Source organism: Pseudochaenichthys georgianus, chromosome 10 (assembly GCF_902827115.2).
Source record: "Pseudochaenichthys georgianus chromosome 10, fPseGeo1.2, whole genome shotgun sequence".
Taxonomy (NCBI): Eukaryota; Metazoa; Chordata; class Actinopteri; order Perciformes; family Channichthyidae; genus Pseudochaenichthys; species Pseudochaenichthys georgianus.
Window position 1 is genome coordinate 30,329,545 of NC_047512.1, and position 17,318 is coordinate 30,346,862.

Below are 17,318 nucleotides of genomic sequence, written 5' to 3' on the forward strand. Positions count from 1 at the left end.
GGTAAAGGAACAAGTAGAGAGAAATGTAGGATACTCTCCTTATTGTCCCTTAATTAATGATTATATTTCTGTTTTCAGTGTTCCTTGTTCGTCCCCTATTCAGGAGTCTCCATCTAGTAGGCTATCATAACTTATTAAACGTTACCATAAATATGAATGTTCAATAAAGTTGTTTGAATCTTTGTGTAAATGAGGATTAAAAGGGAAGTGTCGCTCCTGGTGCCACCGTGCCACTCACCACACGTAGCCACGGTTTCACACTGCGGGCGCGTCCTCGTGTGCGCGCTCACGAAGGCTATTGTGTTTTTATCAACAAGGAGACCACCGTGGCCTTACGGGTAACTGAGCTGACCAGCTAAAAGAAAAGACACTGTACCACCATGGGGGACGAACAAGAAATAATGTGCAAGTTAGAAAACATCTTGGAAATACGGTAAGACTTGGCTGCGGAAGAAAGGGAATTGTTGCCAGGTGTGTGACACGTCTTGAGAAACGTTATTTGAGCTGATGTTAGCCGGCCAAGAATGAGCCCGTTGGCTGCGCTTTTGTTACCGAGCTAGCTAATGTTTAATGGGTGTTTGCTATTCTACTTTTAGCTCGTTTCCAAACGGTCGGGAAGATATAACCATTACAGGGCAAACAAGTCAAAGATACAAATAAGCTGTACGTTAAGGTGCATTTTCGAACGACACATGTATACATATTCCAGATGTGTACCAGCCAAATGCCAGATGCGCAATGCTAATTATTTCGCTCGGTAAGCTAGCTACTTAGCTAGCAAGCTTATATGCCTGTCACCATCTCACTGAATACCAGTCTGTTTGTTTGCACTCATTTCTTCTTTTCAGACACGCTTAGTAGCAGCGTAACATACGTGCATAATATTAATTCATGCACTTAATTCAGTAATTTATTATTTATTATTATTTGATGATTTTACTTAACAACAATGCATTGCGTCTATTAAGTTATATATTATTTTAAACACATTTATATAAATTCACGACAGAAGGAAATACATTCGTACTGTTTTAGATCTTGCTGTTTTTTTTACTGAATTAAAACTTCTCTTTATTTTATCTGTAAGGGAAATAACCTGACAGCTGGTGTCCTTTGTCTGTGCTACTGTCTGCAGGAACAAGACTGTGCAGATGCAGAAGATCAAGTCTCGTCTTAAGGTTGAGTTTGAATCTCTGGAGTCGGAGGAGAAGCACCTGAAAGAGTACAAACAAGAGATGGACCTGCTTCTACAAGAGAAAATGGCACATGTGGAGGAGCTGCGGCTTATCCACGCAGATATCAATGTGGTGAGTGCTAGATTCACAGAACAAGAGCTTTTGAAATCTCAGTTTGGATGAGTAGCAACAGCAATGAGAGTATTGGTATTGGATGAGCAACACATGATAATTATATAGTGATTGTCATTTTAGTCCCTGTATTATTTCCAGAGGTACAACCTTGAAAAGCATACATGTTTTCTTCTTCTTTTGAAATACCCAATCCTGTCCTCTCAGATGGAAAGTACCATCAAGCAGTCGGAGAATGACCTGAATAAACTGCTAGAAACAACACGCCGCCTGCATGATGAGTACAAACCCCTGAAGGAGCATGTTGATGCCCTCAGGATGACTTTAGGTCTACACAGACTCCCGAACCTGAACGAAGAGGAGGAGAAGCTCTCCCTGGAGTTAGTACACACACACACACACACACACACACACACACACACACACACACACACACACACACACACACACACACACACACACACACACACACACACACACACACACACACACACACACACACACACACACACACACACACACACACACACACACACACACACACACACACACACACACACACACACACACACACACACACACACACACCATGTATACATCACTTCAGGGGACATTACATTGACTTACATGCATTTCCTGGAGAGTTATCCTAACCTTAACCAACACATGCCTAACCCTTACCCTTACCCTAATCCTAACCACGTCTTCACCCTAAAATGAATGATGGACCTCCAATTTATCCCCATAAGGGAAGCCAGTCCCCACACGTGACTATGTAAAAGTATAGTAATGCTAGACCACACACACACACACACACACACACACACACACACACACACACACACACACACACACACACACACACACACACACACACACACACACACACACACACACACACACACACACACACACACACACACACACACACACACACACACACACCACACACGGTAGTTCCCTTAAATTATTTGGTACAGCTGTTGCTTTATACAGTTAACAGTGCGTTGACATCCATGTGTTACCTTTAGGTCCCATACAATGTTCTTCTTGATTCAGTTATTTAAAAGCCAAATAGTAACACATACTTTGAATCGAAAAACATCTCCAAACTTGTCTACACATGAAACATAACATATTGCAACATTTTCATATCAGGGATATTGAAGTAGCATGTTTTTAGAATGTGATTGCAGCAACTTAAGATATTTCAGTGTTTCACAACACATTGTTAGAAAACAACGTATGAGCAATGTAAAAGCATACACAAACAAGAATACACAAGTTGTTTATGTGCTATGCATGGCAAAATGATTGAACATGTAAGGGCGTAGTGATTTACACAAGTAAATACAACAAAATAAGTAAATACAAAAAAGTTTTGGTCCAAATAGTGGTCCAAGAATTATGCCTTTTTAGTACACCACATGTAACCAATGACTTTGGAAAATAAAACCATTAACAGAATGTCTAAGAGACCCACTATAGTGCAGTCCTTTCAATGTGCACACATTGATTATGAAATCATGCGCAACATTTTTGATGCCTTGGCGCCAGCGCAGTTTGTGGCCGGTTGAAATATTTCTTTCAGTCTGTCCTAGGGGTGTAACGGTTCACAGAAGTCACGGTTCGGTTCATACCTCGGTTTGGGGGTCACGGTTCGGTACGGGTTCGGTACAACAAGAAAAAGCAAAGAAAAGTCCCAAATGCATAATTTTTTTTTGCAGTTATTTATTTTTAACAGTAGTGCACGTTTTGGTATGAAAATAAGGAACTCTAACATTTGGAATCATTAACTGTATTACACAGTTAAAAACAAACCACAAACAGTAACACTCAGATGGCCAGATTATTTATAATGGCTGATGTCAAACTAAAAGGTTCAATAAGCTGTACAACTAAAAAGAATGTCTTGAAAATATTAAAATAAATAATAAGAAAGTGTTGCAATCACAATCAATAAAAGGCAATACAGAACTGTATAACATCTCCTGATGTCAAAATATAAAATAAATACAATGATAAATATAAAACAAAATAAAATCTGTACCTTTAGGAGCAATGTCTAACATGTGTAATTAACTTGTGAGTGTGTGTGAGGCCATTATGCCTAAATAAAGGTACTCAAGCTTTAATCTATTTTCAAGTTTTTCTTCAGAAAGATGAGTTTGTCTACGTTGTCAGTAGTGAGGGCAGATCTGTTGGCGGTAACTATGTCACCTGCCGTCGAGAAAACCCTCTCGCTGGGGACTGAGACTGACTCGGATGTGATTGAGCATGTTTGACATGTTACCACTAGCATACCGCACCGCTGTCGAACAACGCCGACACACCGTCCTCGTCCGATCCACAACATCCCCATCATTGTTGTAGTCCACAGGGAACCCGAAATGTTCCCACACAGCTGATTTAAAAGAAGCAGGTGGGTCTTCTAGCTCCTGTGTGTTGTGTGAACTCGCCATAGCTACTAACTGTTCTTCTTCATGTATTGTGTTTGTTTTGTTGTGTTTTGTTCTTGTTCTTCATTTGTTATTTACGGGCGGCTGGCTTTTAGGCGCAATACCGCCCCCTGGATTATATATAGTGTAATACTGCCCTGAGTGACAGACTTTTTTCCCAGTCGTAAAAAAAGGCGTATTCGCCGTGTGACTGCATGTGCCGAACCGTGACGGGACGAATACGGATACTCTTATAAGGAGAATTAAAAAATAATACACAGGCCTACTTTAAAAATAAATTAAACACAGCACTTGGGGAGTCCTCTGCATATTTGAAGGAAAAAAAAAATTATTAAAATGGGCCCACTTTGAAATAAATAAAACATATAGCTGCACCCTAAAAAGAGTTAAAGGTAGGGTAGGTAAGAATGGAGAAACCAGCTTGAGTGCACTAGAATTTGAAAGTACACAACCGGAAAAAATATGCCTCTTCCTTCAGACTTTCTTACAGAGTCCCTCCTCCAACACACACGAACGCGCACATGACCAATGAGGGCACGAGATAAGTTTGTGCACAGATGGAAGGCTGACAGGCAGGTAGGCCGTCCAGTTACTTTAGCCGGGCCGGCTCAGATGATTGGTCGTGCTTTTTACAGCGCTACGGCTTCCACAGATTAATTTTTGTATGTATTTATTGTCAAAGCATTTAATATATTCATTGCTATCGGGACGTTAAGAGCATTCCATGGAATATAACAAAAAGTGTTTTCTGAAATGAATTACATACCCCATTGAATTATGACTGAAGATCGTCAGCTGTCTTCCTCTCCCTTGTTGTTGCTCGATACGTAAAGGCTGCACCACCGTTGACAACTTCTCTCTACATATCAAACATACCGGTAAACCAGCATCGTTTGCTGTGAAAGCAGATAACTCTGTCCACGCAGAATTAAATCCTGTGTTCCTCCGGTACTTTTCTTTGATTTATCAATCATTTATCAATAGTGTTCGCTCATCGAGCCGGGGGTCAGGTTATTCACCTCCAAGAAAAGGCGCTCGCGCGGGACCGTAGCAGGATGTGATGCATATTTTAGTTGACCTAATTAAAACCGTTTTGTTTTTTATTTATGTGTCACAGTATCACCTCAAAATACAAGATACGAAACATTTTCAACCATGCAACAAAATATAAATAGTCCTACAAATACTTTTATTTTACTTCCTTCTTATTTTTGTCTAAGCTCAAGGGAGCCAGAGCAGAGGGCTTAAAGGTCCGCATGCGGCCCGTGGGCCGCGGGTTGCCGACCCCTGTTCTAGGAGAACGATTTGATAATATAAAAACATATATTTAAATAAAACAATTGATAGTGTTTTGTGAATGTTTAAAGGCCATATTAACATACATTTTTGAGGACCGTCACAACAAATTACATGAAACGAGTACAATCTCAATATACATTAAATTCAGTGAATACACAATTCTGTAAAAATATCCATTTGATTCATTATCTTTATTAAAATTACCAATAATCACATTTTCCAGCCTGTATTACTTAAAAAGCAGGGAATCTTGCCTTTTTACTCCTTAAAGTTCAAATGCTCTTTGCCCACAGTATTGCAACAGTGTGCTCTAACAGGGGGTCCGCTGGGTCTTAAAGTATTAAAAGTTGATAAATCAATTTAGCGGAAATGAAGGCTATTAAAAAGTATTAAACGGCATTTTCCAAGGTATTACATTTTGTAGCTTGTTTTCAATAAGTATATACATTGTCCAAAGAGGTTGTATTCTACAGTCTGCCTGAATGTAATCATTGCGTAGGTGTGTAGTGTGATTCTGTGTAGTTTATTTATGGCATCCCGTTGGATTTGCCGTCATCTGAACAGGACATCGCACGCTCACTGCTTGATCGCGCGCGCATGTCCGTTTACGCCGGTTGTTAAACAACATCGTTATCGGGAAATGCAAGTTTGCGTCCAAATGGTTGGAAGATAAGGAGGAAGGACAATCAATACTGTATAGTAAATGTGAGGTAAAGTGTGTCGCCAATGTAACCGGTTAGAAATCGCAAACATGATTATAAATAGCAACATGTATAGCTTTACTGATAGTTGTTTGATGTGGTACCATTGGATATGATTCAGATTATGGCAGAGAGGTTGTTTATTAGCCGGTTTATTAGTGTGATTAAAGACTTTGAGGATATCTGATGACAGGGAGTTTTAGGCCATGAGGCCGTGGGGTGACTCTTCTAGAAGACAATTTCTGGATCAGATGGTAAGATCAGATTTCTTACAGGTCAAGGACAAATTGCCAGTCCCTTCCTTTCGCCACCATAGAGATATATGGTTTTTGGTCATGATGAGAAGCCTAATCATAGGACACCGTGGGCTAGAGGAGTCTTTCTTTCTTTCATGTTGCCGTTAAAGAAATATTCTTTGAGTGGAAGTTTATCTTCTGATCATCAGTTGTCTGTAGAACCTGTACAATTTGTCTGATATTAATATTATTATTTATTCTGCAAAGTTGAGCAGGCTTTTATGGCCCCAATGTACGCGATTGACAGCGAGATATTTGGATCATCTCAAATGACTGGGACATCGCTGTGTCTCCATTTGCTTACTTCTACTTAGAGTTGCTATTTTACCCAGATGGTGTAATCCAAAAATGTGGTGCGAAGTGCTAGACACATCAAACTACAGCTGCTATGTAACAGAAGTGACCAGCTGCCATTGAGGTTGCTCCGGTCAACACCTTACTCCCTTTTTTTTAACCTTTCGATAAATGTACCATTGGCCCCCACCTCCTCTTTTTGTGGCCCTCAGATTAATTTATAAACAACGTAATTAATAACAAAAAAAAAATCTGTGACGCGTTTGTGTGTATTGTCTCACAAGAAACACCGGCTGTTGTTATGCCTGCTGTGACATTAAGTTACCGCTTGTTTATTCCACTGTTAAATAACCTGTTCAATACAAACATGAAACTTGTAAAAATTAAATAACATTTCTGTGAACTGATATGTGACCCGCTCTATCGAAATCAGTCGGAAGTCGCAACGGCTCATTTCAAAATAAATGTGGATTTACGTAAAAAACAATTTTTTCGAGGTTCAGGTGTTTTGTTTGATTTTAAACAAACAAAGTCTTGCCTTTCAGAATATGAAACTTTTATTTCCAAATTCACACGATAAATACATTTTTGAAGCTTGTCAAGGGACGAAGACAGGCACCTCTCATTCGCAATCTGCTCTTCCTCAGCGCTGCCCCCCTCCCTCCGGCTGAAATTATGAATGTAAGAGTATAGTAATCATAGATAACACGGCAGGGTCCGTTACAGTTTGTTTTCATCTGATTTCAATTAAACAAAGTCTTGGCTTTCAGAATATTAAACTTGTTTCGGCAAATTCAGATGATAAATACAGCTTTGAAGCTTGTGACGGCATAATTACAAGCTGAGAACGGAGTAACTTAACGTCACAGCAGGCATAACAACAGCCGGTGTTTCTCGTGAGGGTTTTCCCCGGGAAACAAACACTACACACAAACGCAAAATTACACACACACACACACACACACACACACACACACACACACACACACACACACACACACTCGCGAGCTTCCCTCCAAACGTAAATATCTTCCCTCCGTAGTATTTTGATCATTTGCTCCACTAATAATCAATCAGATCGATGGATTCCAGAGAAGAGAAAACTTTGAAGGCCTTTTTCTCAAAATGATGTCTCGGTGACAGTCATTATATAATGTGACATATTTCGCTTAATATTTGGAGTACAACAACAATCCTGATATCATTAGAAAGTTATGAATCTCCTCTTTCCAGCAGTGTATACAACTCAAAATGTGTCTTCGGGTCAATGCGACTGATTTCGATAGAGCAGGTCACATATTTGTTTAGTGAGCCTATTAGAGGATGTTCCCTGAAAGATTGTAAAATGTCAATGAAGATGTCAGACTTAGTATATTTCTTAATAATTACAAACAATACATGGAATGTGTGTGTGTTCCAAGTGAATCTGCGGGCCCCTGGTGGCCAGTACACACATTATGTGGCCCCCACCACCATCCAAGTTGCCCATCCCTGTACTAGTCTCAAACAGAAGCCATTCTTAATTGTTGTTGGGTTCATTTAGCACTCTATAATTATTTGTTACCACAAATGGTAACGCTACTAGCTAATTCACACAATGCGCAATTGTCAAATGTCATGGCAGTAGAGAGAGAATCCAAATGAAGACACTGCCATTGCTTGTTTTGCAAGCGTCTTTTGTTAATGCGTAAACAGTAGCAACAGTAGTCTCAACAGCAAATATCTACCAACCCCAGCCCATGGCTATCAGAAGCTGGCCTTAAAAACTCCCAATGTTCTAACTTACTTTGTACTCACAAGTTGTTAGTGTCTTGATGGTATCGCAGAGGGAACTTGAATCATGTACGGCTCTTTATTGACAGGTCTTGTAGCCTTTTTTAGAAATTCAACTCCAACATAATTTTCCCTCCACTTGTGTCGATTCAGTTTCCCAGAAACTGGTGAGCAGTAAATCCACTGTGAAGCTTCAGAAATTCCCCAAAACTCTGCACGCACATCAAGGGGGGCTGACGCAAAAACAACAGTCTGACTTCCTTAAACTGAGGATGATATTAAGACTGGAGAGTTTATTTATTTATCTAGTACATTTACAAATTGGACTACTTGTAATGGAACCAACAACCATGTCTGTTTTTTGTTGTACGTTAGGACTGATGTAGAAGATTCGTTTTTATATGAAAGTTTGTTTTCTCAACCAACAGCCCAAAATATATTCCCTGTTTTCCCACAATGAATTGGCCAGATGTTTAATTACCACCTTTCTCACAGGTGAGGCTGTCAGTTTAGTTCCTTACTGTGGTAAATTATGATTTTTGTTATGCACTGCAAATCCTTATTTTCTTTCCAAATGAAGAGGGTACGTTGTGAGGAAGTGTACGCGGTCTGGCCCACTGCTGCTCTGCTCGCTGACAGCATTGTTTAAAGGCCGGCTGCTCAGTTGGCCTTGTTTCCTGTTTGAAAGCTCAGACAATGATTTCCTGCGACCAGGTGTTAGTCTTCTCTCTTTTCCTTTTGGTAGTATGCTCTTTACGTCCTCCTGAATGTACAAGTTAGAAGGTAGAAGTTAGAAAGCTCTGCCTTATCGCTATTCTTCTTCTGTGCTCTGACAGAACTCATCACAGAAAGTGATTTTGATGTCGGGCACATTTCTGGTGCCAGATAAGTAGGGATGTCCCGGTTCAATCTCAAACATCAGTATCGGGTCGATCAAGGCATTTTCTAACTGATCGGTATCGGCTTCATTCAGCTATCCAGCCTGATCCAATCCTTTGTTTTACGTAGGCTGTCACACAGCTGTTTTCACTTTTGAAGCTTTAACAGCATACACCATAAAATCGTCTAAAAGCATAATGACTTTTACTGACCTCATTAACATGCACGCATTTATTTTCAACTCTGTGTACAAATCTTTTGTTGCTTTCTTGTTTGAAAGTTACATGAAGAAAGGCAAAGCCAATTAGAAGAATTAAATCGTTAATCTTCCCCAAAAGATTTACAGCCGATACAAATATACACGCAACATAACACAGTTCATTCAGGTTACTAAGGCAGAGGTTGCAACAAGAACAACGGACACTGTAGGGCACTTTTCGGTTTTATATTTATTTTGTAATAAACGAAGGAACACCTTGGATGCCGGATTTTCTTGGGGCAATATACAGCTATAAGTCAAGCCGGATGATTTGAATGAGTTAATGTACTAAAAGTGTGCCCTGTGCAGCAGTATTATAAACAAATAGAAGCATTGGATATGTACTTAAAATCAGTAGACACTATCAGTGGCTAAGAAACTTGATTTGCAAATCCCTGTAAATAACCGTTATAGTGCCTACCAGAGGTGTGGACTCGAGTCACATGACTTGGACTCGAGTCAGACTCGAGTCACCAATTTGATGACTTGAGACTCGACTTGACAAAATCACAAAACACTTGCGACTCGACTTGGACTTGAACACCAATGACTCGGGACTTGACTTGGACTTGAGCCTTCTGACTTGAGGTGACTTGATCATTTAATTCAGAGGTCTCCAACACGCCGATCGCGAGCTGCTGCTAGAAGAGCAGACTCCCGTCGAGGAGAGCAGAATCTTCAGCCGCTCCTACTCTTGCCAAGAATCCTTGCAGGCAGGGGCGGGACTTTATTTAGCTGGGCCACCATGCGGCCAATCATATGCGAGGACACACAAGGATCATACCATTATGTGAAAGAAGGGTGGGGGGCACAGCAGGTGTAGTGGTACAGGCCAGCTGCACAGAGCGACGGATTTAAATCATAGATTTAAATGCAAGTGCGTCGGAAAAAGTCAAGAAATTAGCGAAAACCGAAAAAAGAAGCAGCATCTGGCTGCTTTTCAATGATATTGGAGAAAGCAAAGCTGAGTGCAGGATTTGTAAAATGAAAATAACCTTTTTTGGTTACCTTTATTTTGGTAACCACTCAGGATTTACTGTCAGAGGTGGGAGAAGTTCAGATCTTGTACTTGAGTACAAAAGTACCAGAGTGTAGGAATACTCGGTTACAATAAAAAGTCCTGCATTCAAAATGTTACAAGTAAAAGTGTAAAAGTACAAAAGTATTAGCATCAAAATATAGTTAAAGTACCACCTGCAGAGGGATCTAGATGCAGGTGTTCTTTTCCCCATAGAGACCGCCTGGCTGCACATTATCCCTTGCATAAAGATAGATTGTGGGTCCCTTATAACATGTTGTACACAGTGATAAACATTCTGGTCACCTCAACATCAGGGATCTTATACATTAAACTCCTTCTGAATCAAACCGTCACGGTAGCCTTACCTTATTGTTCCCTCTTAAAATAGAAAAAAACACGTTTGGACTTGAGCGCAAAGACTTGAGACTTGACTCGGACTTGCAAAACAATGACTTGGTCCCACCTCTGGTGCCTACTGTAATTATGTCAGCTGTGATAAAGTACTTTTTTAAAAAAGTGTCACTTTCTTGCAGGGTGTTAAACACATTTTTAGATATTCTCTGAAAGTGACGTGCAAAAGGAAGTCATTAGTCTCCTGAAAATGGCTAATGAATGATTACATTTTACCACTCAAAATATTACTTTTTTTGTAGTGATGGAGTGATGTACTTTTACTGGCAACTTGCATATTTTAGCATTTATCCGCAAAATGGTGCTAACATGTTAGCACAAAAACAATACAAAAAACAAAGCTGAAGAAATGCTAATTTTAACTTAAATAAAACCATGAATGACAGATTCAAGTACACTAGTATTAGTTTTGAAATACGTGTGTTGTTATGTGCTGCTTGAAAAACAAGCTTACATGGACATTTGGTGTATCATGTTTACAGTAAATCAGTGATGCAAATTAGTCGCTTTTCGGCGCCTCCCGCTTTTGTAACGCTGATTTGGGTGACTTGTGTAATTCGTGGAGAACCGAAGAGTTTTCGTTTTGGGGGGAGGGGGTTTGAAGTCCGTCAGTCCGACTGACCCCCAGTTTCCACCGGGTCCGTTATTAAACGCGTTAACTTGACAGCACTATTATATACACATACTCAAATGATTATTTCCCTACCTCACATTAAATCAGATGTTCTTTATGCTATAAACAACCAAATGTGTGTTTCGTGATAGCCTTCTACACGAGGATGAAAAATTAATGAAAAGAAAACTAAGTTTAATATTTCAAAATGAGTGACCTGTACGTAGACTGGGCATCCCATATAACCTGGCTGAGCCGATATAAAACAATCAGCCAAATAACTTTTCAATACATTATTGATTACTATTGTTGAGGTACTTTTAGGTTGGTGAACATAAGTCAGAGGTACATGGTGTACTTTTGCTCCACTCCATGTATTTAATACCTTTAGTTACTTTACAGATGTGGATGAATGATGTGAAATCTAATCAAGTGTTGAATCAGACTTTAGTTCCACCTGGAGTAAATCCACCAGCTACCCTGCAGTCTACAAAGTCATTCAAACTAGCTGCACCTTTACCAGCTTTGAGAACACTTTCATGATCAATCATTATAAAACATATCATATATATTATTCTGAAATGGACCAATCTGCACAATGACTACTTTTACTGTCGCTACTTTGACTATATTTTGATGATGATACTTTTCTACTTTCACTTGAGGAACATTTTGAATGCAGGACTTTTACTGTGACAGAGTATTCCTACACTCTGGTACTTCTACTTTTACTCAAGTACAATATCTGAGTACTTATTCCACCTCTGGTAGTGTATTAGCCTGAATTGTAGCCACAAAATCACGCAGAGCTGCATAAAAATAGCCTCACAATGGTAACAAGTGGAAAATAATATTTACAAATGTGTACAACGACTTTAGGTAATGCTGACTACTCAAGACACCTGACTTATACATCTTCAAAGGAAGACTGTGTTCATTCTACAATTACATGGGATTCAAGCAAAATGTAGTTTTACTTGTATAATACTTTTTGTCAATTTTATATAAGACCGTTTGTTTTCATCTGTTTTCAAATAAACAAAGTATTGGCTTTCAGAATATTAAACTTGTTTCGTCAAATTCAGATGATAAATACAACTTTGAAGCTTCGGCATAATTACAAGCGGAGAACGGACTAATGTAACGTCACAGCAAGCATAACAACAGCCGGTGTTTCTTGTGAGTGTTTCCCCGGTACACAAACGCAAAAATACACAAACACACTCGCGAGCTTCCCCCAGACCAGTAATACAAACGAAAATCTTCGTGTCAATGTGACTGATTTCGATAGAGCAAGTCACATTTGGTTTAGGCACGAAACATACTACCAGTAGAAATACATTGCTTTCAAAATCGCTCTGTGTCCAATCAATAGATTATATTTCGTGACTATAACACGAAATGCCGTGAGTGCTTCATCCTCTGAACACCACACGATGGCGATTGTAACGCATATATTAATAGGTACGCTCCTCTGAAATAATTGTCCCCTGCAATTATTATTATCCCTCATGGAGTTCGCTATTCAGCTTGCAAACGGTAGCTTAAACAAACGTAACGTGCAACGTTAGCCTAACCTAAAATGCTCTTCTACGGCGTACCTTTCATGTGGCTCGTCAGCGCAGACTCTCCCATCGTTATTTTTGCAAACTTTGTAGGAGGCTACTCGTGGGCTTGACCCTCGTCTTAGCCATGGCTTGTATTTGTCTTCTGCTAGCCAACGCTTGTTGAAACGGCAACCTCCTGTCCCACTGTCATCTATCTCTCATCAGAATGCCCAGGTCACACGTAACAAACACTTGCAGGTCGCACGCATAGCGCGGGAAGGTGCAGCGGAGATGTTTTATGTAGAAGCGAAGCAATTCTTTTCTTTTAATCTAAAAAGCGAACTATTCAGTCAGACAGCAATTTATTGTAAAAGTAAAGCATTTACATTTTCAAGCACTTTATCTCAATTTCAAGCACCATTCCCAAAATGCAAGCACTTTCCCAACCTTGAAAACACCACGTAAAATTTCAAGCATTTTCAAGGATTTCAAGCACCCGTACGAACCCTGTATATTATAAAAAATAGCCAGTTAATTGAAGCATTACAGCACAGGCCTTTGTCAGATGGTATATTACGCTGTTTTTTTTCCTGCTTCGAATAGTTCTCTCTTTTTTCACCATACCTGTGTTTGCATCACTGAGTAAATATAATGGCGTGTTAATGCTCTACTCTTATAACAAAGCTTTTTGGAGAGAAACCCGAGAGCAGTAAAGAAATGGGTTATCACTCTTTTTATTTCTGAAAATGGGCCAGTCAGGCATAAAGTTCAAGGCTGAATTTCTTTCCCAGCCCTCGGCACTCACGGACACACACACACGCAAGCAGACAAACTGCTCACAACCACTATACTTTTCCCCTAGAGTTGTACATATAAAGATGATATGTGAGATTGAGCATAATGTTCTCCAATTTCAGTCTACTTTTCTATTTGCCCCTCCACATCTCCTGATACACAGCACAGATGGGATAATCTCAACTGCGATATGAGCCTCTGAGGCTCTAAATAAGAATCACAGCTAGCCCGGTTTCTCTCTCTCTCTCTCTCTCTCTCTCTCTCTGAACAGTTACTTTGAGAAGCAGAAAGCAGAGTGGCAGAAGGAGCCGCACGAGCCCGCCATCCCAGAATCCCTCGCCGCCGCTGCAGCAGCAGCACAGCAGCTTCAGGTCTCCAGGAAGCAAGATGCACGCCAGACGGCCACCTTCAGACAGCAACCCCCCCCCATGAAGGTAACACCCCTACTGAAAAACACTATCAATGTTCTATATGTAACTGTTCTTAGTTGTACAATATATATATATATATATATATATATATATATATTAAGAAAATTACCATACTAAAATATGACCAATCAAGACGAATCACATGACTGTCCACAGGGTAGGTCTCAAGGCCACCAGTGGTTTCATGACATCTCTAAAAACACACTGCAAGACATTCAAACAGGCGTGGTTTTTGATAAATTGATCAAGCATTGTGTATTTTAATAGTTGCTTTCTCAAAATCTCACGACTGACAGCCGCTCTCCAGGCACACAGATGCAATGCATTGTGGGGCATTAGAAATGGTGCAGTTAGCTAAGTAAAAGACATCATGGCATTTCTTGCATACAAAAAATCCACACACACTATTAAGTGTCAACCAACTAGATACATTATCCTTGTAAATTGTACGTTATTATGCAAAGTCATAGTTTACAATCTTAAATCGCTAATCAAGTTAGCTTTTTGACAACGAAAAGTGTCTGCACTATGCTCTGCACCCCGTAGTGAGTGAATCATACATTGTAATCACCTGAAGGCAGCTTTAGTCAGACGCCCAGAGCAACCACCTGACCAAGTGGTTTATCTCTTCAACACTGCAAGGACATAGATACATTAAGATTAGGACATAATCTTAATGTCTGTCCCCCCCTCTCTCCAGGCTTGTTTGTCCTGCCACCAGCAGATTCATCGTAATGCCCCCATCTGTCCATTGTGCAAGGCCAAGAGCCGCTCCCGCAACCCAAAGAAGCCCAAGAGGAAGCCCGACGAGTAGATCCTACCCTACCTTCACCCTCAGTTTAACGGGACCTGGTCTGAAACACTGATCCAAGATCAGCCATGTACTTCACAATATATGACTGAAATAACAGATCTATGCTTCAGGGCAACTTCCACAAACAGTCCTCTCTTAAACAAGTCGTCTTAGTACCTTTTTCATAAACTGTCAACTGAAATTGATGGAGGATCTGGTGATGTCATTCTGTTTGTTTTAACCGTGCTTTGGATGTGTTTATATGTAATTGTATGACTTCTATAGTAGGTTTAATAACCCCTAACCATGTAGTGCAATAATGCAAAAATGAAACTTGATAAAATGCAGACCTTTTTTCCCCATGTTGCCATTGTTCTTTGCTTTAGATATTGTACTGTATTTTCAAATTAGTTTTTGAATGCATGTGTGCTTCCATGGCTGTCTGTCTTGTATTTGTTTGTGCCGATGAAAATATTGAGTAGGCTTAATTAAAGTTAGATAAAACACAATGTTGTTTTAATGTTTACAGTGTTCAAGTGACAACCGGTGGGATAAGAAAAGAAAAAAAAACAGACTCATCCGCTCTGAAAAGTGTTGTGTGTTTAACTTTAATACAGTGATAAGAAAATAAATTGCTGTTTTGTATTAACCTTGTTACGATGTCCTCTTTTTTACACTCAAAACAAAGGCTAGACATTTGTTTCTGGTAGCGGTGTGAACGTAAACACAGCTGTAGCTGAGCAGTGAAGCCAAGGATCAGCATATGCATTAATGTTTTTCAGGCAAATGGGCGTGTTTATCCATTGTGTCAAATAAAGAGATAGGAATATGTTTTACTCCACTACAACATTGTCCCATCCATTGTATTAACACGGCGCCCATCATACTGCAGCTATCTGTCTGAAAAAGGACAGTGAGGTCTTGCTAAATGAGTTCCTGTAGCGTTTTTGTCAGGGTAACTCCTCACTTCATCTGTTGCCAGGGCAACTCCACGGTCCTTAGCCGTTGCTACGGCAACCACAGGTTGCTGTGACCCGCACATCACCACTTTAGTAGTTCCTTCCCAAATCCAGTGAGGGGCATTGAAGGGCTTTGGGAGACATTGCACTCTCCTGTAACCTAAATAATTGTTTCAGTTTTGTGAATAATTCATACGGTCTGTCAAAGTGAAAAAGATATAAGTTGGCAGTTTTTGTTTCTAAGAGTTTGAGCAACACTTACTCCATAGCTCAAGTGTGTGTTTAGTCTGCCCGTCAGTGTTTGGAGCTTTAGTTGTGTCTTCTTCCTCCCGATAAAACTTCTCAAGGCCAGAGAAGCCCGTTCCTGCTCACACACTCTGCAGGCAGCCGGATCTTGGAGCTCCACCTCTGCAGCCTGAAACACAAGATAAACATTCAAGAGGACAAAACTGAGCATTTTCCTATCGCGATAACACACCCCCAAGGCAAAAGTTAGTCATAGAGAGGGGAGTCACCTGACCCGTCTCATGTCTTCCTTGACAGTTTTGAGCCTCAGCATTGAGAGTAGTTGAGGGGGGACGGTGTGGACTTCGGGACCTTGACTTTTGAGATATTTGGGGGAGGTTCGGTCTCTCCCTCGACACTCTGGGAGAGGGAGGTTACATTCCCCATCATCTCTAAACTGGTCCGCGGATACTTGTCTCCCACAGGCGGTGATCTCCCTTCCCCTGGCTCCTTTGTGTCTCCCCCTCTCCTCCAGCTCCTGCTGGTTTTGGACACGAGCAGTCATTCTTCTGCACAGCGCTTCCCACTTCTCTTCCATTTTGTGAAAAATACAGAGCGCGGGAGTCACACCGTGACTTACGCTAACGTTATTATAGTGACGTAACTTAATCGTGTTTGTGTAAACTACATTAAGCGTGTTTGTGTGGGGCGAGATAAACCCTATTACAAAATCGATAGCTTACCAATACCAGACATTTTGGTAAAATATTAACCCACTTGAACCAAAGGTCATTGCTCTCCCCTTTCACCAAGCGCTTGTTTACCACCCTCTTCTTTTGCTGCTAGCTCCAGCTGCACTTCCTGCCAACAGTGAACTACTAGCGCCACCTGCTGGCTAACGGAGGCATGTTTAAATCCATTAAATCCAATGCCTTTCATTTATTTGAAAATTATATTTATTGAGTGAAACCAGAGGATTTACCGGGAAATATAAAGTGACAAGAATCACATTACAAGTACAAAATAATGTCTGATATAAAATAGGCAATCTATGAGGAAAATCCTTAGACTGTCATTTTTATATACATATTTATTGTTGTGCTATTATTTAAACCTCTTAATGTGTGTATATATTTGTACATATCTGTATGAGTATGTATTTATTTATATAAGTGGGCGTTCAGATGTATGTACAGCATATATGGGCCATTCTACCGAATTGGACCAAAGTCAGGTTGGAAATGTTTTTACATTTT

The 17,318-nt window shown here is 40.2% G+C and overlaps 2 protein-coding genes across 4 annotated transcripts; one reads left to right on the plus strand and one right to left on the minus strand.

The window, feature by feature from the left end:
• Positions 1-250: 250 nt before the first annotated feature.
• Positions 251-15,527, plus strand: zc4h2 (zinc finger, C4H2 domain containing). The gene is made up of 5 exons (XM_034093065.2): positions 251-433; positions 1,136-1,307; positions 1,515-1,687; positions 13,926-14,088; positions 14,786-15,527. The coding sequence occupies exons 1-5, from the start codon at positions 381-383 to the stop codon at positions 14,897-14,899; spliced, it is 675 nt and encodes a 224-aa protein (XP_033948956.1). The 5' UTR covers positions 251-380; the 3' UTR covers positions 14,900-15,527.
• LOC117454014 (uncharacterized) lies at positions 2,226-16,920 on the minus strand. 3 transcript variants are annotated; one of them, XM_034093066.2, is made up of 3 exons: positions 16,358-16,920; positions 16,100-16,252; positions 2,226-8,892 (listed from the first exon to the last, which is right to left on the minus strand). In XM_034093066.2, the coding sequence occupies exons 1-3, from the start codon at positions 16,658-16,660 to the stop codon at positions 8,689-8,691; spliced, it is 660 nt and encodes a 219-aa protein (XP_033948957.1). In that variant the 5' UTR covers positions 16,661-16,920; the 3' UTR covers positions 2,226-8,688. The 3 variants fall into 3 exon arrangements, with proteins under 3 accessions (XP_033948957.1, XP_033948958.1, XP_033948959.1); XM_034093067.2 differs by lacking the exon at positions 2,226-8,892 and adding an exon at positions 15,628-15,997; XM_034093068.2 differs by lacking the exon at positions 2,226-8,892 and having other exon boundaries at positions 15,628-16,252; positions 16,353-16,920.
• Between the last annotated feature and the right edge of the window lie 398 nt (positions 16,921-17,318).

Excerpts from the sequence above, each read along its gene's own strand:
- zc4h2 (XM_034093065.2), top strand. The coding sequence starts at position 381 with ATGGGGGACGAACAAGAAATAATGTGCAAGTTAGAAAACATCTTGGAA. Across the intron at positions 434-1,135 it reads GAAAACATCTTGGAAATACG|GAACAAGACTGTGCAGATGC; the intron begins GTAAGACTTGGC and ends TACTGTCTGCAG. Across the intron at positions 1,688-13,925 it reads GAGGAGAAGCTCTCCCTGGA|TTACTTTGAGAAGCAGAAAG; the intron begins GTTAGTACACAC and ends CTCTCTGAACAG.
- LOC117454014 (XM_034093066.2), bottom strand. The coding sequence starts at position 16,660 with ATGGAAGAGAAGTGGGAAGCGCTGTGCAGAAGAATGACTGCTCGTGTC. Across the intron at positions 16,253-16,357 it reads TCAAGGAAGACATGAGACGG|GCTGCAGAGGTGGAGCTCCA; the intron begins GTCAGGTGACTC and ends CTTGTGTTTCAG. Across the intron at positions 8,893-16,099 it reads ACACACACTTGAGCTATGGA|GAGGACGTAAAGAGCATACT; the intron begins GTAAGTGTTGCT and ends TTGTACATTCAG.